General features: G+C 37.6%; 1 protein-coding gene across 2 annotated transcripts; it reads left to right on the top strand.

Moving 5' to 3' along the window:
- Window positions 1–4,259: 4,259 nt before the first annotated feature.
- On the top strand, window positions 4,260–12,634 carry has1 (hyaluronan synthase 1). Of its 2 annotated transcripts, XM_021466667.3 has the most exons (5): window positions 4,260–5,112; window positions 5,848–6,543; window positions 7,696–7,921; window positions 8,579–8,711; window positions 10,160–12,634. In XM_021466667.3, the coding sequence occupies exons 1-5, from the start codon at window positions 4,990–4,992 to the stop codon at window positions 10,833–10,835; spliced, it is 1,854 nt and encodes a 617-aa protein (XP_021322342.3). In that variant the 5' UTR covers window positions 4,260–4,989; the 3' UTR covers window positions 10,836–12,634. The 2 variants fall into 2 exon arrangements, with proteins under 2 accessions (XP_021322342.3, NP_001157502.1); NM_001164030.1 differs by lacking the exon at window positions 4,260–5,112 and having other exon boundaries at window positions 5,863–6,543; window positions 10,160–10,835.
- Window positions 12,635–22,693: the final 10,059 nt, after the last annotated feature.

Here is a 22,693-nt window from a genome sequence, read left to right as displayed (position 1 = left end):
ACTCTAGACACAAGATTCACAAGCATTGATTAAATTTCACATTTTACAAAACTCTTAATGCTTATTTCAAATGTTTGGATACAATGCACATAAGTCAAAGATACTTTTGTTCACTAAACTACAATCACCTGTTCGTAATAACACAGTTTAACATCAAAATCGTTCAAAATGTAAGTCACACAAGACATCAAAAATAACTGTGCAGTCACTTAATTAAAACAATGTAACTATCAACTGATACAAGTGCTCAAAATGATAAGTAACTGTTATCATGTTTTAACAATTATCATGCAATATTTCAATTCAATTCAGCTCTATTTTTATAGCACTTTTACAATGTAGATTATGTCAAAGCATCTTAACACAGAAGTTCAAGTAAATTGAAGTTGTGTCAAAATAGAAATGGTGTTACTTGACACTTGATTGCAATGTGACTACTGTGTCACATTACACTTGATGCATAAAAACTGATGTACAATATTACATGTTACAGTTTTTACAGTCGTTTTGCCACAAATTTCAGAAATCTGATGTCAGTTTTCAAAGCTTTAGACACAAAATTCATAATCTTTGCCAAAATTGTGTTTTTGCAAAACTCTTAACTCTCTAATGCTTGGATACAACACACACAAGTCAAAGATACTTTTTTCATTGAACTAAGATCACCTATTCAATATAACACAATCAAACATCAAATTGATCACATTTTAAAACGCAACTCAAATGTTACATTTGAAATAAATGCATATTCATTTACTTAACAGGATCATGATATTATCAACCGATACAAGCACTCACAATGATAAATAACTGCTGCATTATTCTTGATGCGTGGAAGCTGATGTACAATATTACGTTAAGATAATGAAAGCTTTAGGATAGATCAAATGATATCAGTTACCAAAGAAGATCACCCAACTGGACTGCATTATCTATAGATTTCACCCTTATTCCACATTTATGGTTTCTTTGTTCCATCCATGTACCACTTTTACAGACAATGTTTTCATATTTGACATTACTGTACTGTATGTAAGAAAGCCCAATCACTGCAGATCAATGTCAGGCCTGGATTTACATTGACAGAAGGTTCTTTCCAAGATTTCTGAGTAATGAAAACAACACTGGAATGTAAAGGAGAACCTGTGACCACATCCACAAGACCAGACTGATGGAAACACAGATCCCAAAACAGAAATCTGATATATAGAAATATATGCAAATTACATATGTGACATAATAGTTCACATGAATTCTACATATATAAAACATGTCATACATACCATGTATGTCATGCATGTTAAAAAATTGCATTTTTTCAACTATTAGAAAAACAAAAATGTACATAAATGTTACGTAAATACATTATCTATTATGTTATATATTTAACCCCTACAATTATTAATTTGTATATGTGTCCATATGGCTGTATATGAACACACACACACACACACACACACACACACACACACACACACACACACACACACACACACACACACACACACACACACACACATATATATATATATATATATATATATATATATATATATATATATATATATATATATATATATATATATATATATATATATATATGATATTGTTGAAAAAAAATGTAAGCAGAGATTTTTGCTCTGTTTTGACAAAATACTGACTATTATGACATTTTATATAGGCTACAGTATGTGGAATCCAGTTGAAATTTGCATATGTTGCCATATATCATGTCATATATCGGCTTTCTAATTGGGGATGTGCAGTGAGAAAGAAATTACAGTAAACACAATATGATGGAATAAATAAAAGTAGATCGGTGTTTACACTGTCTGCACTGTTCCCTCTACACTTATACATAAACCATGATGAAACCTGTATTATATATTTTAAACAACAATATTTAATCATTGTTAAAGAGTGTTTATCGAAACAATGTGCATCTTGTGTGCTAGTAATCGAAAGTTGTGTTCCTGTATTATTTGTATAATAAAAGGATAATGTGAATCAATGATCCTGCAAATGCAAGACTTCTTTAAGGAAACGAATGCAGCATGCAGGAGTTTTGAACAATGGAGAGTCTGTGTTAAAAGTAGAGACTGTTTAGAGTTTTGTGTCTAGAGTTTTAAAAAATGGACATCAGTGTTGTGAAATTTGCGGCAAAACAATTGGAAAAAAAACTGGCATAAACCAAACGACAGCAGACAACACAGATGACTGATTCTGGAGTATATTATTTATACTGTAGATGCCATATTTCATCTGTATTCTTTATCAGATATGTCCTATGGTCCAGTGTACCCCTTTTACAGACAATGTTTTCAAATTTGACATTACTGTATGCAAGAAAGCTCAACGTCAGGCCTGATTTTTTTTTTTTCTACTATTTGTTTTAAGCTCTCAGCTGCAGACAGTTTTTCTTGCTAAAAGTTAAATAAAACTAAATGTGACGAATGTTGATCAAAAATGTTGTTCTGGGTGACTTTAAATGACACTTTCTGTAATATTTTACGATGAGGGACAAGACTGCTTTGATGCACTTACTCTGTAAAATTTTCCTTACACGTCATGCAGTAAAATAACAAGATGAACCGATGCTGTCCTCTGCTGGCAAAAGTTGGTGATGCGATAGTTAAAATTGAGAACCGGTTCTCTTTCAGGCACTGAAGTTTTTTTCACATCTAAATAAAATCTCTGAACAAACTCGACGAAAAGAAAAAACGGTCAAATAGGCAAAAATAGCTGCAGAAGATGTTGATTGTCTAATGGATTTGAATAATCTTCAAGTAAGTGAAAGACGTTATGTAGATTATCCAGATAAAAAAATCTTATAGGCCTACTTATATATTTAACAGCGCACATTCAAGCTCATGACATTTCATAAAACATCCTATAAGGGTAGCATAATGAGTGGTATACATTATAAAATAATATGACAGAAATGATACATGTGACTTAAGACAATTAATAAAAACAATGAAGGTAAATCATAAACTGAGCTGGTCAAGAATACCCCTGCAGGTATACAGACAGAAATATAATATCAGGAGTACATAACTGTACCACAAGAGGGCAACATTCTGTTTTTTGAAATGCAGACCATGAAGCCCTCTTATAAATCAATAGTTTTCTAAAATTCCCATAATAATAATTATTGTCAAAATATTATTAGCTGAACATTTTAATAACTGCATTTTCTCTCATTCGTTTATATCTATCTATCTATCTATCTATCTATCTATCTATCTATCTATCTATCTATCTATCTATCTATCTATCTATCTATCTATCTATCTATCTATCTATCTATCTATCTGTCTGTCTGTCTGTCTGTCTGTCTGTCTGTCTGTCTGTCTGTCTGTCTGTCTGTCTGTCTGTCTGTCTGTCTGTCTGTCTGTCTGTCTGTCTGTCTGTCTGTCCGTCCGTCCGTCCGTCCACCCACGCACGCACGCACGCACGCACGCACGCACGCACAAACACACACACACACACACACACACACACACACACACACACACACACACACACACACACACACACACACACACACACACACACATATATATATATATATATATATATATATATATATATATATATATATATATATATATATATATATATAAGAAAAATAAGTAAAAACAAATTGTAAGCACATCCACTGCGTAAACAACATCAGGGTTCATTCCACTGTGGCAACCTCTGATAAATTAGAGACTAAGACCAAGGAAAATAAATCAAGGAATGAATGAATATTCCACAGTCCTATCAAAACTTTCTTGTGACCTACTGACCCTGGACCTCAGTTAAAAAATTCTGGGATAAAAGATCGAGTCCCGAAACTAAAATTATTTAAATATACAAAAAAAAACAACAAACTGAAAAAACCCTAATTATGTTAAATACAATTATTGATCTATCTATGTATAAATGTGCTATCTAACAAGGAGAAGGGCTAGCTTTTGTTTCATACACCCTGTTTTGTTTTGATAAGATACTGCAACAATGAGCAATGACATCACTGACAAGCCCAGAAAGCATTAATATTGTTGTTGTTAACATAGACACACACATTTAGAAATAATGAATCACTTTACGGTTTAGAAAAGCAGTAGTTGAAGTCAGAATTATTAGCCCCTAGGTAATTTTCCCCTCAATTTCTGTTTAACAGAGAGAAGATTTTTTTCAACACATTTCAAAACATAATAGTTTTAATAACTCATTTCTAATAACTGATTTTTTTTAATCTTTGCCATGATGACAGTAAATAATATTTGACTACCTTTTTTTCAAGACACTTCTATACAGTTTAAAGTGACATTAAAAGGTTTAACCAGGTTAATTAGGTTAACTAGGCAGGTTAGGGTAATTAGGCAAGTTATTGTATAACAATGATTTGTTCTGTAGACTATAGAAAAAAATATATAGCTTAAAGGGGCTAATAATTTTGTTTAAAAAAAATAAAAACTGCTTTTATACTAGCCAAAATGAAACAAATAAGACTTTCTCCAGAAGAAAAAAAAAAAATCAGACATACTGTGTCCTTGCTCTGTTAAACAAAAAAGAAAAAAAAAATCAAAGGGGGGCTAATAATTTTGACATCAACTGTGTATGGTTGTGTGTGTATGTGAGAGATTAATTTCTATTTCACTCTTAAATCTGTAGCACAATATACAAATAATACAAAAGCTTTTAAGGCAATCCATTAAAATACATATAGTTGATTTCCGTAAGTGGAAAAATGAGCATGATCATGTTATGACCTAAGATACTTTCAACCTCAACCAACAAATAAAATCCTTAAACAACAATCTGGCATCTTCAGCCAGCATCACGTACTGACCGTACAAGAACAGCAGTACGTCAGAGTTTCAGAGGGGATGACGAGTTTTGAGGTTGCGAGTGTTTGAATCACCGATGAAGTCCTGAAGCGGGGTGTGATCTGAGCTGAGCTGAGGAACAGCTGTGGTTCATTACATCTGCAGAGGGATGTTCTATGTCAAGCTCAGCCTGACTATAAGTTCCAGCTCCTCAATGAACTCTCAGTTCGGGAGGAGAGCAGGTCAAGAAGAAGGTGAAAAAACCTGTGTAAAGATCCGCCAGGTTAAACAGGTATGTGAATAACACTGACTGATTCAATATGATTTACATAGAGATTTTTATATACATTATATATAATCATATCTAATACAGAAAAAGAAAAATACCTATTTACAGGATTTCACAGGTATGGGTTTGAGTAAAATATTATTATTGTTTTATTCTATAAAGAGATGAAAACATTTCTTCTGAAATTCAGATAAAATATTGTTATTTCAGCATTTTCCCCAGAAAAAAATGAGAATTGAGGAACACCTTTTGTTATTTGATGTGATTAGAAATCAAGATTATTTCAGAAAATATTGGTACTGACTCTTCTGAAATTAAGTGCATTTGTATTGTGCTGACTAATACTTAATATATGAAAACACCTTTTTATTTTATGCAAAATGCTCTGTTTTGCCATATTAAAAATTTAAATAATATGTAAAAAATGTAGTTTTTATTCAAACACATTACTTAAACTAACAATCAGAAATGTACTTTTTGAATGTAATAGCTGCAATATTTGTATTATTGTATTATTATTTGTATTGTTGATATACAGTATATTTATTTTTCATATCATGTAAATATTAAAACCAGTGTATATATAAATAAATATTCAAATTAGTCTGAAAAAAACTGAAAACATTACTATTGTACTTTTGTTGAGTCCTATTGACTGTGACTAAATGATGCTGACTGCTAAAATAGAGTAACATTTTCATCATGAAAATAATTATTTTTCCCTCCCATTATTTCTAGCGTTTTAACATTAAAATGGACCTCAAGCCAGTCTTAAAGAAATTTGTGTCTCTGGTCCGAGCCTTTCTCACATTTCTCTTTGCCCTCCTGGTGCTTGGGGTGATGTTATGGGCGTACATCGATGGTTTCCAGATCGCCACATCTCCATTCGGCATCATCTCCTTCGGTTTCTATGGAGTGCTCCTCAGCCTCCACGTCCTAATCCAGAGCTTTTTTGCCTTTGTGGAGCATCGACGCATGAATGCGAGACGCAAACCTTGCTCTTACACCAAAACCATCGGCTTTACCATATCAGCCTATCAAGAGGATCCTGCTTATCTGCGTGAGTGTCTTCAGTCGGTCCGGGCTCTTCAGTATCCTTCTGAACTTCTGCGTATTGTGATGGTGGTGGACGGAAACTCAGAAGATGACCGCTATATGTTGGAGATGTTTCGTGAGGTCTTTGCTGATCAGGATCCTGGCTGTTATATATGGCAGAACAATTACCACTCATGGAACCCCAATGGGCAAGACCAGGGTGCAGCTGAAGGCCCTGATGCAGATTATGAGGTGCTGTTTGAAGACCCTCAACGCTTAGAGGTTGAAGAAATCATTAGGACCAAGAAGTGTGTGTGCATAATGCAGAAATGGGGAGGAAAGAGGGAAGTGATGTATACAGCGTTTAAGGCACTAGGATCTTCAGTGGATTTCATACAGGTCAGTGATGTGCAAGTACAAATACGCTTTAGGGATAAAAGCAACATGAGGTGTTGACATGATACTGCATTTTTACTCGCATGACAAAAATGAATATAATTAGTATTGTCATGTTGTAATTTTTTTGTTTTTACATTTTTGAGCCAAATCTCAAAATTGTGCTATAGTGTGACTGTCTAAAGCCTAATTCAATAAATTACAGCTGTTATAAAATAAAAAGAAAATTGTAAAATCATTAATACCTACCTTAGGCCTAATTTTACAAGTGGCTAGTTAAAGGCAATCTTTTTTCATCTATATTTCTAAAAACATTTTATCACTGGACCCAGCAAGCATTTCTTTCTCTTTCTTTCTTTCTTTCTTTCTTTCTTTCTTTCTTTCTTTCTTTCTTTCTTTCTTTCTTTCTTTCTTTCTTTCTTTCTTTCTTTCTTTCTTTCTTTCTTTCTTTCTCTTTCATTTATTCATTCATTCATCCATCCATCCATCCATCCATCCATCCATCCATCCATCCATTCTTTCATTCATTCTTTGTTTTTAAAAGACATCTAATATATGTCTAGACATCTAAATATAGTCATCTTAGCTAAAACAAGGCTAAATCTAATAGACGTCTAAGAAAAGGCCAAAACTAGTCTAATAAAACTAATAATCTAATAAAACAGAAACGAATGACTACACAAATAAAGTCTGCCTAATCTGTATATTTGACGACTAGCCTAGCTCTATTAGACATCTATCAAAACACAAATTTGTTTGCTGGGGAACCATGTCCTCTGGTGTGACACTGTATACTATATTTAAATCTTGATTCCATATAAAAAAGTATGATGGACCACATTCATATGACTGAAGCCCATGCAGTTTTTGTCTCAATTTTATTTATTTATTTATGTATTTATCTATTTTTTATTATTTTTACATATTTAGCTTTTGTGAAGCCTCTACAAAATGACAGAAGTTTTAGTGATTTTTGATAGTTTTGTTGTTCTTTATATATTCTGTAACATCAGACTTCAAAAATTGTTTCACAAAAAAAAAAAAAAAAAAAAAAAAGGATAGCATTTTTTACTGCCTTTTTATTTTTTTTTACTACCCACATGTATTTGTGAGAAACACTTCAACGCTTTCCATATTCTTGTATTTTTCAATCAGGTATGTGACTCAGACACAAAATTAGACCCTCTGGCCACAGTGGAGCTCTGCAAGGTGCTGGAAAGCAACCAGAAATATGGTGCTGTGGGAGGAGATGTGATGATACTTAACCTTAAAGACTCCTATATCAGCTTCATGAGCAGCCTGCGCTACTGGATGGCATTTAACATTGAGAGGTCCTGCCAGTCCTTCTTTGACTGTGTCTCCTGCATCAGCGGCCCCTTAGGTAATACAGAATATTTCCTAAAGTTTGCATGAAATCAATATTGGCGCTGTTTTTAAACTCCTCTTTTGATTGGTTTGTTTCTTAACTTTCTGACAATTAATTTCTGAAATATAAGTCAAAACGATCTAAACTGTTTAAGTATGTTTATTTTTGAGAATGTTTGAGAAAAGCCATACATTTCTTAGAGTAAACATATTATAAACATGATCCTGAACCTCAAAACCATAAGATTTTGAAAATTAAGATTTATTGATGTATTGTTTGTTAGGATAAGACAATATTTGGCTGAGATGCACTTAATTGTACTTACTATCTGGAATCTGAGGGTTCAAAAAAATCTTGAAATATAGAATATAGGGAAAAAACTCATTTAAAGTCATCCAAATAAAGTTCTTAATGGATATTAGTAATAAAAAATTAAGTTTTGATATAATTAAAGAAGAAAATTTACAAATTGTCCTCACTTTACTTTAAATAGATCATTTTGACACATTTTGACACAAGTGTATTTTCATTTTTTTCCAAAATATACTGTACCTGTTCAACTTAATGTTGTCCAATGTCACATATCCAGTATACATGTAAGTTTTAGTAAGATTGCTCAGCAGTATTTTGTTGTTTCTGAAAATTAACTGGTTTTCTTGATCTTTGATTCAGGTCTTTACAGGAATGACCTGCTGCAACAGTTTCTCGAATCCTGGTACAACCAGAAGTTTCTTGGCACTCACTGTACTTTTGGAGATGATCGCCATCTCACCAATCGAATGCTAAGCATGGGCTATGCTACAAAGTAAGTAGTATGGCTGAATAATTTTGTGAGTCATAAAAACAATGATCAATTATTCGTCATTAGCCCAATAAGCTCCACTTGAGCTCTGTTTAGCACATTAAAAAAAAAAAAAAAAAAAAAAAAAAAACATTCATCAATATTGACACAATAAAAGAGCTTTCTAATCAAGTATTTTATAAGTATTTATCTACACAGTATTTTCCTGCAACTCTCTTGGGAGCATTTTAGTACCTTAAGGGATATTTTAGCACCTTAAGCTAAAACATTCAAAGGTAAAAAACTAAAAATGCTACAGTAAAAATGCTTCAGTGGTGCGTACAACAACGTTTCCATATCCAGAGAAGTAAAGGAATAAATTAAAGAGTAAATACAAAGAAAAGAGGAAGTAAAGAGGCCAAATCGGGAAGGCTCATTCTTTATCCTCATTGCAGATGGTCTGTTTAACTGTTTTCTCGCTAGTGAAGCGTTCAGTTTCTGCACTTACAAAGTCTGCCATGTAAAGAGCAAATGTGCCATGGCGCAATGCAACTGAACCTTAAAGGGGATGGGACATGAGACTCTGATTGGTTTAATGCACGTTATACTCAAAACACACCATAACTCATTAAGAGAATAAGCACAACCCTGTTAGACCATGCGCCAGTGCGCAGACAGTATTTTTCAGACCTTAAAATAGCAAAATTGCATTCGGACATGACATTATGCTTTTGTGCCATGCGCTTTAGACTTTGCACCTAGAACGTTAAAAAAGAGCGTTTAATAATGTTTATTGCAATAGTGTCATTAGTGTTACCATGATGGTGTAGTTTCTCACCCACACCTCCTTGTTGTGTTTTTGTCTGTGTAACATAAGTGCATTATACAGATATTAGTACTGAAAATACCACCGTAAAATTAAAAAAAAAACTTTTACATATATTTACTAATCCACGGTATATTTTACAGTAAAATTCCAGAAACCACAGGTGCCATTTTATCAATATTTTTTAACAACAACAAAAAATATTTTGTATTGTACTTGTATATATGTAAAAATGTCTCGTCATAATTTTAGACTTATTAGGAGTGGCATTGTTACATCAGATTTATCACTTTTCTCATCTGATTGGTCAAGTTTGGGTCTGTGATTTCTAACCCAGAATAAAACTTGCTTTAGCCATGTAATGAAAGTTAACATGGCAACAAATTTGATTAAAACCAAACCATATTCTTGAGCCCAAAATCGAAACTTATCTAGTTAAAAACCTCAAACTTTGGAGTCTTTGGAGAGCTTTAGTCTGCTGAGAACCAAGCGACAATAATCCAATATGGCGTAGAAAGTGTTACTAATTGAGATTTTGTAGCAACAAACAATAGTATCCACATCATATAGTCCTGTCAACTACTTACTTAAATCACAGTTCATTTCCAACAAGCATGTTTTAACTATTGTTTTCTGTTCTCACAAGGTACACAGCCCTCTCCAAATGCTACACGGAGACCCCTGCTCAGTTTCTGCGTTGGCTCAACCAGCAAACCCGCTGGACCAAATCCTACTTCCGAGAATGGCTCTATAATGCTATGTGGTGGCACAAGCATCACCTATGGATGACCTATGAATCCATCGTCTCAGGGATATTTCCCTTTTTTGTCACGGCCACCATCATCAAGCTCTTTTGGACAGGCACTCTATGGGACATTCTGTGGGTCCTGTGCTCCATCCAGCTAATCGGGCTTATAAAGGCGGGCTATGCCTGCCTCCTACGACAAGATATAGTGATGCTGTTCATGTCCTTATACTCTGCCCTCTACATGACCAGCCTCCTGCCTGCCAAATACTTCGCCATTATCACCATGAACAAAAGCAGCTGGGGTACATCAGGTCGGCGTAAGATGGTGGGCAACTACATTCCCCTGGCACCACTTTCAGTGTGGGCGGCCATCTTGTTGGGAGGCCTGGGGTACACGATTTACAGGGAGGCCAAAAAGAGTTGGCTGACAGAAGCAAAACAAGAAGAGATCAAGTTTTTGATATTTGGAGCCGTAGCTTATGTTTGCTACTGGCTTATAATGATCTGCCTCTACTGGATTTGGTTTCGGAGATTATTCCGCAAACGCTCTCAGACTTACACTGTGAATGTTTAAGACAATTTGTTTGGGCACATTTTTTATTTATTTACGAACACTTGCACATTTTTTTAAACTCCACAGTTTACATTCAATGTTATTTATAGATTTTTTTTAACTTGCAATTTTATTTATGATGTTTTTGGTTTAGGAGATAGTAGTATTTATTATATTTTATGGAATTAGCAGCGAGTTAAGTGCCAGAAATATGAAAGTATTTAAAAATGACCACCCTGAAGTGACCAGTCTTTATGAAGTATAACAATTGTAATATATATAATAATATCAGTATTACATGTACTGATAAAAATGTATGTCTTTATGAAGTTTAACAATGACCGTGTGAAATGTGCAGAAAGTAATCAGTGATAATAGAACATTAAATCTAAATAATAGATTCTGTTGTTAGTGAAGGGATTTGAACACCAATTGGACTTACTGAAGTGATATTCATGTACTGTTGAGATGACCAAGGAAACACTAAGAAATCCTGTTACAACACTTCTTGACACATTATTTATAGTCCTGAGTTAAAAACCTAACACAGTGAACAGCACTGACCATGAATTTGCAGAATGACTACTAACAAAAAAGTGATTGTGCAGGAATTTCCTAATGTTTATTGTAATAAGTGTTCATTTTTCTGATAACGTCACAGTGACAGGGCATTTTATGTTGTATTTTAGCACTTGAAAGAGGTTTGTTATGTCTGTATTTATTGTGAAATATGTTTTGTTAATGTGAACTCACAAATATTTATTGAAACAACATACGATTAAATGAACTATTTTTTTAAACAAAGATGTGTGGCATTTATTTCAAACCTATTTACTGACAAAACTACTAAATGACACTATTTATCTGATTAAACTAAAAGAAACACTATATTTAATTAAATTCATGTTTATTTATATAGCGCTTTTACAATGTGAATTGTGTCAAACCAGCTAAACATAGAAGTTCTAGTAAATTGAAATTGTGTCAGTTCAGTTTTCAGAGTTTAGTTTGATAAAGAGAATAAAGAAAGTAATTAACGTAGCTGCTGTTCATAGTATATTTAAACAAAAAATGCAAAAATGAAGTGCTATACATGAAAACAGCAGTTATATAAACAAACAGAAACAAACATGTCTAGCATATGAGCATTTCTAATAAGATGTCTTGTGCATTAAGACAGGAGGAGTGTGTCCTACAGGTGGTCGTTAAGCTCACTCGTCTGCAAGGAGCACACTCGTGCATCATACTGTTAAGTGATGCATTAAGTGTATGCTTTACTAACAGATAGGTCTTTAATCTAGTTTTGAACTGAGAGAGTTTGTCTGAGCCTCGGACATTATCAGGAAGGCTATTCCAGAGTTTAGGAGCCATAAATGAGAAGACACGACCTCCTTTAGTAGACTTTGCTATTCTGGGTTCTACCAGAAGCCCTGAGTTTTGAGATCTTAAAGATGAGGTGACTGTGGACTCTTCTTGAAGATTAGACAGAGTGAGACATTTAGGATTGAAGAGAACTGAATAATAATGTTTTATATGATTTATGTTTGTAGCTACATGTTTGTATGTTTTTCTAATCTATGGTAGACCCATAATGTTATATTGTACAAAAAAATTAAAGATCATTCCGAATTTTTTTTTTTTGCTATAACCGCTTAGTTATGTCATGTTCTGGGAAACCTTAAATTGTTTGGTGGACGTCAGTCATTGTAACTTTTATTTCCTGGTTTTGTTCTGGAAATTAATCACTAACAAATTAAGCACTGGGTATAGGATTAGGATGTACAACCCAACCCCAATAAAAAAAGAAAGTAATGATTTCCAAATTTACTTTGACTCGTATTTCATTTCAAAATGAACACAATATATTTCATGTTTTGTCAGGTCAACTTTATTTCATTTATAAACATCTTTTCCTGTCATTTAGACCTGCAACACATTCCAAAAACAGTTAGAAATGAAGCAATTTAGAGCTAGCAATCAGGCAACTTTGTTAAATAATGGTGTGATTTGAAACAGGTGATGTCAACAGGTGATTGTAAATATGATTTGTTATAAAAGCAGCATCCAAGAAAGGTCTAGTCATTTAAGAGCAAAGATGGGCAGAGGATTACCAATTTACCAACAAATACATGAAAAAAATTATTTAAATGTTTAAAAACAACGTATCTCAAAGAAAGACAGGAAGAAATTTGGATATTTCGCCTTCCACAGCGCATAACATTTTTTAACAAGATTTAAGGAATCTGGACAAATTTCGGTGTGTAAACGACAAGAGCGCAAGCCTAAGCTGAACTACTGTGATCTCTGATAATCAGGTGGCACTGCATCAAGAATCACATTCTGTCACACCCCTGGTTTGATCACGTCGCCTTTGTTTATGTTCTCATGTCATGAGCACGCGTGGATGTTTTGTTTTGGTCTGTCACCATGTGATCACCGTAATATTCCTCCCTCCCCCTTGTTACCTTATTTTATTATTATTATGATTTAATTGGTCTCACCTGGATTCAGTTATGCTCCTTCCCCTATTTAGTTCCCTCTTGTGTGTCATCCTGTGTCAGATCGTTGTGTGTCAGTCCGTGTAACTGTCTTCCGAGTTGTCTCTCTAGTCCTGTCATGTTGGTTGGTGTTTTCCCTTCCAGTTGTGTTTCGCCTGGCCGTCATCTAGCCTCTAGCGCTCTGTCCTTCTTGTGAATGTTCCCTCTTGGCTCATATCCCTCTGTTCTCAGGCACCGTCATCCCCTCCGCACTGAGTTCTCCGGCATCACCTGCCACCCGGCTTCCCCTCTCCCTCGCTCGATCTCCAGGGTCACATCCAAAACAGCCGGGCCATAGTACGCCCTCTACCGGAGGAGTTTGTAAGGACATTCTTTTCTCTGTATATTTTTCGCTGTCTTAACCCCGGCCGTTTTTTGTTGTTCTTCTCCTTGTGTGCAGCGTTCCACTGGCCGAGAGACTCTGAAATTTTTTTATTTTTTCTTAACTAACCCGGTAACGGAGGAGGCCCTAAAGACTTTGTTTGATCTTTGGATTTTTGTGTTATTTTTTGGCTGTTATTTTGTGACCCTGACTACTGTTTTTGCTGTTCATTAAAATCTTTAATTTGAACCTGCATTTGTTTCCTTCAAGTCCCATTCCTGACAGTACGATCTGACCATAGAATGGACGCAGCAGGTTCTGACACGGTCAGAACCGCAGTCACCCAGCAGGGTGCAGTCTTAGGCCAGCATGAGGCTAGATTAACTAACACCACCAGGGAGGTGGAATTCCTGGCAAATCAAGTGGCAGAACTAACTGCACACGTCCAGGACCTACAGCATGAGGCAGTCCAGGGGGGCCCTCCCCGTCATCACGAGCCTGAGCCCAGTTGCAACAACCCTCCACCCTATAACGGAGACCCTAATTCTTGTAGAGCCTTTTTGTCTCAGTGTGCAGTGGTTTTTACCTTACAATACCGCACTTATGCATCTGAGAAATCCAAAGTGGCGTTTGTATTGACCCTCCTCACCGGTAAAGCTCGAGACTGGGGAACGTCAGTGTGGGAGACTAGAGCCCCTTGCTGTGCTTCGTTTGAAGATTTTCGCCAGGAGATGGTGAGATTATTTGACCGATCAGTCTGGGGCCAGGAAGCAGCGGACCAGCTGGCACGTCTATGCCAGGCAGGACAATACGTTACGCAATACGCCATCGCCTTCAAGACTCTGGCGGCATCCTGTGACTGGAACGAGGGCGCGTGCAGGTCTATGTTCCGTGCCGGAGAGTGGAGGATACCCGTCCAGTCTTGGCTGCAGAAGCGCCTGGTTCTGCTCCCATGAATCCGGAGCCCATGCAAGTAGGGCGTCTTCGTCTCACCCCACTGTAGAGACAGCAACGCTTCGTCCAGGGACTCTGCCTTTACTGTGGGAAGCCTGGACATTTTGCTGTAGCCTGTCCACTTAAACGCCAAGCCTCACCAGTGAAGAGGGGGCTACTGGTGAGCACTACCCCTTTCCTACATTCCTCCTCCAACTCTCTTCTTCCTGTTCCTGTACACTTCAGTGATTCCTCTAATTCTTGTTCAGCCCTGGTTGACTCGGGGGCTGAAGGAAATTTTATGGACTCCTCCCTAGCTGTTTTGTGGGGAATTCCTGCTATCCCTCTTCCTGATCCTATCCCTGCTCGCTCCCTCAACGGCTACCTTATAACCACTGTTTCCCATTCTACCCCACCTGTTAACCTGTTTCAGGCAATTATCACGAGGTGACCACTCTGTTGCTTCTGGAGTCCCCGAGTGCCCCCATAGTGTTGGGGCACTTGTGGTTAGTAAAGCATGGTCCTCATGTTGATTGGTCTGGTAATGCCATTTTATCTTGGAGCCAATATTGCTTGTCTTCTTGTCTGGGCAGTGCCCCTTTTCCTGTTTCTGTGTGCTCTGTGTTACAGGCAGAGGCTGCTGATCTGACTGGGGTCCCAGTGGAGTACCACGGCCTGCGCCAGGTGTTTAACAAGTCCCGGGCCACTTCCTTGCCTCCTCACAGACCGTAGGATTGTGCCATTGAGCTCCTCCCAGGCACTTCTCCGCCTAAGGGACACTTGTTTTCCCTTTCTGGTCCAGAGAGAGAGGCTATGGACAGGTACATTAATGAATCCCTTAAAGCCGGTCTCATCCGAACCTCCTCGTCTCCTGCAGGTGCTGGATTCTTCTTTGTTAAGAAGAAGGATGGCTCCCTGCGTCCATGCATTGATTATCGAGGGCTTAACGACATTACCGTTAAAAACAGGTAAATACCCCTTACCTCTCATGTCGTCTGCTTTTGAGCTGTTGCAGGGAGCCAAGGTTTTCACCAAACTTGACCTCAGGAATGCCTATCATCTTGTCCGCATACGTGAGGGGGATGAGTGGAAGACAGCCTTTAACACCCCTACGGGACACTTTGAATACCGGGTCTTACCGTTCGGTCTGACCAACGCCCTGGCTGTCTTTCAGGCCCTGGTTAATGATGTGTTGAGAGACATGGTTAATCGTTTTGTCTTTGTGTATCTCGATGATATTTTGATCTTTTCCCCGAGCCTGCAGATACATATTCAACACGTACGCCAGGTGCTACAACGGTTGTTGGAGAACCAACTTTATGACAAAGCGGAGAAGTGCGTTTTCCATGCTCAGTCAATTCCGTTTCTGGGGTTTATCATCTCAGCGGGAGAGATCCAGGCAGATCCCTGTAAGATAAGGGCTGTTGCCGAGTGGCCAACTCCTGACTCTCGTAAAACTCTGCAGCGGTTTCTGGGCTTTGCAAACTTTTACAGGCGTTTCATCAGGAACTTTGGCCAGATTGCTGCACCTTTAACAGCACTCACCTCTCCCAAGGTATGGTTCAAGTGGAATAGTGATGCACAGGAGGCCTTTGATGAATTGAAGTCCCGTTTTGTCTCTGCTCCTGTTTTGTCCATTTCAGATCCTGAACAACAATTTATTTTTGAGGTGGATGCATCTGATGTCGGGGTAGGTGCAGTTCTATCACAGAGGTCTGGCCTGGATGGGAAAGTACATTCGTGTGCCTTCTTTTCCCACCACCTAAACCCTTCGGAACGGAATTATGACGTAGGGAACCGAGAATTATTGGCAGTCAGGCTGGCTCTGGGGGAGTGGCGTCATTGGCTAGAAGGGGCAGCCCAACCTTTCCTGGTCTGGACGGTTTACAAGAATCTCCAATATATCCGTTCGGCCAGGAGGCTGACCCCTCGACAGGCTCGCTGGGCCCTTTTCTTTGACCGCTTTAAATTCACCCTATCATTCAGACCTGGAACCAAGAATGTCAAGCCCGATGCCCTCTCCCGTCTCTCTGAGGTCCCAGGAAAGGAGAAATCAGTTGATGCTAATTTACCAAATGAAATGGTGGTGGCGTCTCTCTCCTGGGACATTGAGAGACGGTTGGAGAAGGCCATACAAAAGAACTCAGTACCAGGGAGGGTCCCAGTGGGCCGTCTGTTTGTTCCAACCAGACTTCGCTCAGAGGTCATCCAGTGGGGACACTCGTCCAGGCTAGCCTGTCACCCAGGAGTTCGGAGATCGCTGGCTATGATTCACCAACAATTGTGGTGGCCATCCATGGCCAAGGACGTCAGGCAGTTTGTGGCGGCCTGTTCTGTTTGTGCCCAGAACAAGACTTCTAATGCACCTCCCGTTGGTCTGCTTCGCCCCCTACCCATCCCGTCCCGCCCATGGTCACACGTGGCCCTTGATTTTGTCACTGGTTTCCCAGAATCTAAAGGAAACACCGTCATTCTCACGGTGGTGGACCGTTTCTCTAAATCAGTCCATTTCATTCCCCTCCCCAAACTTCCTTCAGCCAAGGAGACTGTGCAAGTGGTGATTGATCACGTATTCCGGATTCATGGTCTTCCGGTTAATGTGGTTTCTGACAGGGGTCCCCAGTTTGTCTCCCACTTCTGGAAGGAATTCTGTTGACAGATCGGGGCTTCAACGAGTCTGTCATCAGGATTCCATCCTCAGACCCATTTGAATGTTCTGTTGGCTTCCAACCCCCTTTGTTTCCCTCACAGGAAACAAACAGCTTCCCCCCAAGCTTGGTCGGGTACACCCTATTTTTTATGTATCTAGGGTTAAACCTGTGTTACATTCCCCCCTTGTCCCTTCTGCCCCTTCCCCCCCCCCCAACTCACCAGCCTACACTGTACGAAGGTTGCTTGATGTTAGACCCAGGGGCAGGGGTTTCCAGTATCTAGTGGACCGTTAGGGCTATGGCCCAGAGGAGAGGAGCTGGGTCCCAGCCCGGGACATACTTGATCAGGCGCTGGTCGAGGATTTCCATCGTCGACAAGGTAAGCCCCTCCCTGCAGCGCCTGGTGGCGCCCGTGGGGGGGGGGGGGGGGGGGTACTGTTTGTTTTGGTCTGTCACCAAGTGATCACCGTAATATTCCTCCCTCCCCCTTGTTACCTTATTTTATTATTATCATGAATTAATTGGTCTCACCTGGATTCAGTTATGCTCCTTCCCCTATTTAGTTTCCTCTTGTGTGTCATCCTGTGTCAGATCGTTGTGTGTCAGTCCGTGTAACTGTCTTCCGGGTTGTCTCTTTAGTCCTGTCGTGTTGGTTGGTGTTTTCCCTTCCAGTTGTGTTTCGCCTGGCCGTCATCTAGCCTCTAGCGCTCTGTCCTTCTTGTGAATGTTCCCTCTTGGCTCATATCCCTCTGTTCTCAGGCACCGTCATCCCCTCCGCACTGAGCACTCCGGCATCACCTGCCACCCGGCTTCCCCTCTCCCTCGCTCGCTCTCCACGGTCACATCCGAAACAGCCGGGCCATAGTGCGCCCTCTACCAGAGGAGTTTGTAAGGACATTCTTTTCTCTGTATGTTTTTCGCTGTCTTAACCCCGGCCGTTTTTTGTTGTTCTTCTCCTTGTGTGCAGCGTTCCACTGGCGAGAGACTCTGAAATTGTTTTTTTTTCTTAACTTACCCGGTAACTGAGGAGGCCCTAAAGACTTTGTTTGATCTTTGGATTTTTGTGTTATTTTTTGGCTGTTATTTTGTGGCTCTGACTACTGTTTTTGTTGTTCATTAAAATCTTTAATTTGAACCTGCATTTGTGTCCTTCCAGTCCCATTCCTGACACATTCATCTATAAATAATATTGCCACATGAGCTGAGGACTACTTTGGCATACCTTTGTCAAGTACTGTAGTTACATTCACAAATGCCAGTTAAAACTACACCATGCCAAAGGTAAGCCCTATGTTAACAGTGTCGAGAAGTGCCATTGCTTTCTTTGGGCTCGAGGCATCTGGAATGAATCATCATACAGTAGAAATGTGTACTGTGGTCAGATGAGTCAGTACTTTAGGGTTTTTTTTTTTGGAAGAAATGGATCCTGTGTGGGGCATCCACTGTGTAAAAACTTGCTGGTTAAGTTGGCGGTTCATACTGCTGTGTCAACAAAAAAGGGATTAAGCCGACAAGAAAATGAATGAATGAATGAATGAATGAACGAATGGATCCTGTGTGCTCTGGACCAAAAAAAAAAAAAAAGAATCATAAAACTGTTATCAGCAATATATTTTAGAGTACAATATGCTGCCATTTTCTCCAGGGACACCCATGCATATTTCACAGAGGCAATGCACAACCACATTCTGCATGCATGTTATTTGAATTTGAATTTGAATCAATTTATGTTTATTTTAAAGATAAAAGAAATTTAGAGTTTGATATTTAGAGATTGTAGACAAGTCAAGTTACGGATATAATGCTGGTTTGGTTCTTGCATCAATATTACAAGTGCTTGCTGCATTGAAATATAGTTGCCAGACTTCAAAGATCATCTAACTACTTGTGTGACATAAATTATATAAATGCAAAAATGAATATTAATTTTATAGATAGATAGATTTTTAATAGAATTTTTATTTCCATTATGTTAAAATCCAATTCCTTAACACATCATAATAATGTTTAAATCACTTAAAACATAAACAAATAACTTATGTGCCCTAACACAGAGAAATGATATGTGAATTAATATCACCCCAAACTAATTTAAATTGGATTGTTTTTGAAACACAACATGGCATTTTCCTATATAGCAAGTGGTTACACATTTTTGCAATGTCTGAACTAAAGACAGTATAAGGGAGGATTCCCTGACATTTGTACATCCAGATCAGCACTGACATAAATCAGTTTGAGTGTCATTTACAGCAGAATCAATAACACTGAAGGATAAGTTATGGCTCCCCATAATTGACCTGTGGAATTATATATGCACGATCAATTGAAAGTAAATGATTTACCCTCTTGTGTGATTTAAGGGCATCTGGTCATTTGTGAACACAGGCTGAATCAGAGCAGGGTGGGGGCCGTTTGGGGGTTATTGCTTTATACAAAACATTTATAGAGTTTAAACATGTTTAGACTGTTACCACAGGCAACCAAGGAGGATCCCAAATTATAGGTTAAAATTTGTTTCAATAAAACCATATACAAAAACAAACAGAAAAACAGTATAATAATGTCTTTAAACATAAGCTATATAAAAATGTGTTTACGAGAATGTAATATATTTAAGCTTTCTTACTCAAATTTATTACATAATAAGTTGTTTTTTTTCCAAACAGTACTAAAACTTAACATTTTAAAACATAATGAAGATCTACTGTAGAATCAGAAGCAGAATTACACTTTCTTTCTTTTTCTTTCTTTTCTTTTCTCTGTTGAACCCTTAAGAAGATATTTTGAAGAAAACTGGTAACCTGTAACTATTGACTTCCATATTATTTATTTTTTCTACAATGAAAGACAATGGTTATTGCTTTAATCTTTTTTGTGTGTTTAACAGAATAAAGAAACTCATGAAAGTTTGAAGGTGAGAAAATAGTGAGTGAGTTTTAATTTTTGGGGTAAAAGAAAGTGAAATTAGTTTTATTTATGTACAGTATACTGTGAGCAAATTATAATTTTTTTTGAGTGAACTATACCTTTGAAGTCTGTTTGAACTGGAAGTTGCTGAGATTTTGTCCTCTTTTTCGATCGAAGTCTAAAACGCATGGCGCAAAAGTATTAAGGGCGTGTCCGAATGCACTTTTATTTTAAGAACAGAAAAATGGCGCATGGTCTAACTGGGTTGTGCTTATTCTTGTATGCATGTGTTTTGAGCATAACATGCATTAATCCAATTAGAGTCTCCTCTCACCTTCCCTTGAAGAGTCAGAGTCACATTCCCTTGATGGCGCATTTGCTATTTACAAGGCAGACTTTGTATATGGAAAAACTGAATGGAACAACTTAATGCTTTACTAGAGAAATATGGGCCTTCTCCATTTGGCCTCTTCACTTTCTCTTTATTTTACTTTTACTTTTTATTTCTTTACTTTCGTGAATAAGGCAACGTTGTTGTACACACTCAAATGTAGACATACATTAGCCTACATATTTAATTTAGTTTGTTAGGTGCAAAGATTTGCTTCAAAACTATTTGTAAATTCAGTTCTAATTTTTAGCAAACTAATAAATGAGCAATAATAACAAAGTGTGGTCAAAACATTTACTTATATCTAATGCCCCATATGGTGATCTCCAAAACCCAACAGGTGGACAAATCTAAACTTGTTTTTATTAAAACAAATATAAATATGCATATAATAGCTAATATTGCCAATAATAATAACAACAAATTTGGTTACACAAATGCAAATTGTCATGAATAAACTGAAAAAACAGCATAGCGGTTATTATATTTATGTAGAAAATATTTTTTGCAACAATTTAAACCTTGTTTGTGTAAAGATATTTGTAAAGATATTTGTGTATTGCTGTACATCCTGTGTGTATTAAGCAATGAGTAAGCGTTTGGATGGTAGAGGTGCATAACTAACGTGTTCTGCACCGGACTTCAGACCAGCTTTCAGTTTGTCAATGGAGCAGTGTATTTTAGTTCCTCAAAATAGAAACAATGCACCTTAACACCTCCTTTTTAGACTGGAAGACCTGTGAGTCCACAAAGTGGCGCAAATGGATTTGCTTTTTAAACAATGTGGCACGGGCGACGCAGTAGTGCTGTTGCCTCACAGCAAGAAGGTGGCTGGGTCGATGGTTTGATCCTTGGCTCAGTTGACACTTCAGTGTGGAGTTTGCATGTTCTCCCTGCGTTTGCGTGGGTTTCCTCCGGGTGCTCCGGTTTCCCCCACAGTCCAAAGACATGCGGTACAGGTAATTTGGGTAGGCTAAATTGTCTGTAGTGAATGAGTGTGTGTGTGAATGTGTGTGTTGATGATTCCCAGAGTTGCGGCTTGCGACTGGAAGGGCATTCGCTGTGTAAAAATGTGCTGGATAAGTTGGCGGCTCATTCCGCTGTGGCGACCCCGGATTAATAAAGGGACTAAGCCGGCAAGAAAATGAATGAATGAACAATGTGGCTCAAAACGTGAAAATTAGAGTTGAGCTTATCTGAAAATTTCAACAAATCACACCAAAAACATTCTCTCATAGCCAACTAATTGTAAAAGGAGCATGGTTAAGGATATTAATATACAATTTTTCATGAGGAGAAGATGATACCAGCACACACGGAAGAGGACCAGCGGCTGAAAAGTAGGTCAATCAAAAACATTGTTTTCTCCTGTGTCATTGCAGTGATTGGGATGGAGAGATTGGGATTAGAGCTGCTAGAGGAACACACAAGGAGAGAGGGGACAGCCTGAGAGAGCATTCACTGCTATTCATATTTAATTTTACAATAAATATTCTTTTTTTTCCACCAACCCTGCCTTCTTCCACACCCACACATTAAGAACTTTTACACAATTTTAATTCAAACTTCTGTTACACAGATACTATGAAAGCCCTCATGTTGATGTCAACAGAAGGACCACCACTTCAAACACGAAAGAGTTTGATTTGACTAAAAAATTCTAAAGATGATCAAAACAAACATTTATGTTAAGTGGAATAACTTACACAGATTACTTATTCAAGAATGTGAGTAAATTAAACATTGTAAATTTTGATTTCACGCAAATGGCAAAGGCAAAACAGCTTGTGTCATGCGGAATAAATGGTAAGTGAATGGAAGTGCTTAAGAAAAGTATTATTCATCAGTGGGGTTTACAGTATTTGGACTCTTGTTAAAGAGTTTCAAATATGTTTACAATCTCTTTTCCATAACTGCCATGTTTGTCACTGTCATAAAAATTACAATAACGTCAAATTATGTAACTGGTGACACTGATCCATCAATGTTATATTATCATTGTAGGGTTTGGTAAATAACCAAGTCATTTAAATAACCATTCTTCATAGTAGTAAAATGACCTGCAAATATATACATCAACCATGTTAATGATTTATGTCAAAAATTATGTATATTCAAACATGCCATGAGGCATG

Source organism: Danio rerio, chromosome 16 (genome assembly GCF_049306965.1).
Source record: "Danio rerio strain Tuebingen ecotype United States chromosome 16, GRCz12tu, whole genome shotgun sequence".
Taxonomy (NCBI): domain Eukaryota; kingdom Metazoa; phylum Chordata; class Actinopteri; order Cypriniformes; family Danionidae; genus Danio; species Danio rerio.
This window is presented reverse-complemented; position numbering and strand designations above follow the sequence as displayed.

Coding starts and splice junctions, on each gene's coding strand:
- has1 (XM_021466667.3), top strand. CDS start 4,990: ATGTTCTATGTCAAGCTCAGCCTGACTATAAGTTCCAGCTCCTCAATG. Junction 7,922..8,578: donor CTGCATCAGCGGCCCCTTAG/GTAATACAGAAT, acceptor TCTTTGATTCAG/GTCTTTACAGGAATGACCTG. Junction 8,712..10,159: donor AGCATGGGCTATGCTACAAA/GTAAGTAGTATG, acceptor TGTTCTCACAAG/GTACACAGCCCTCTCCAAAT.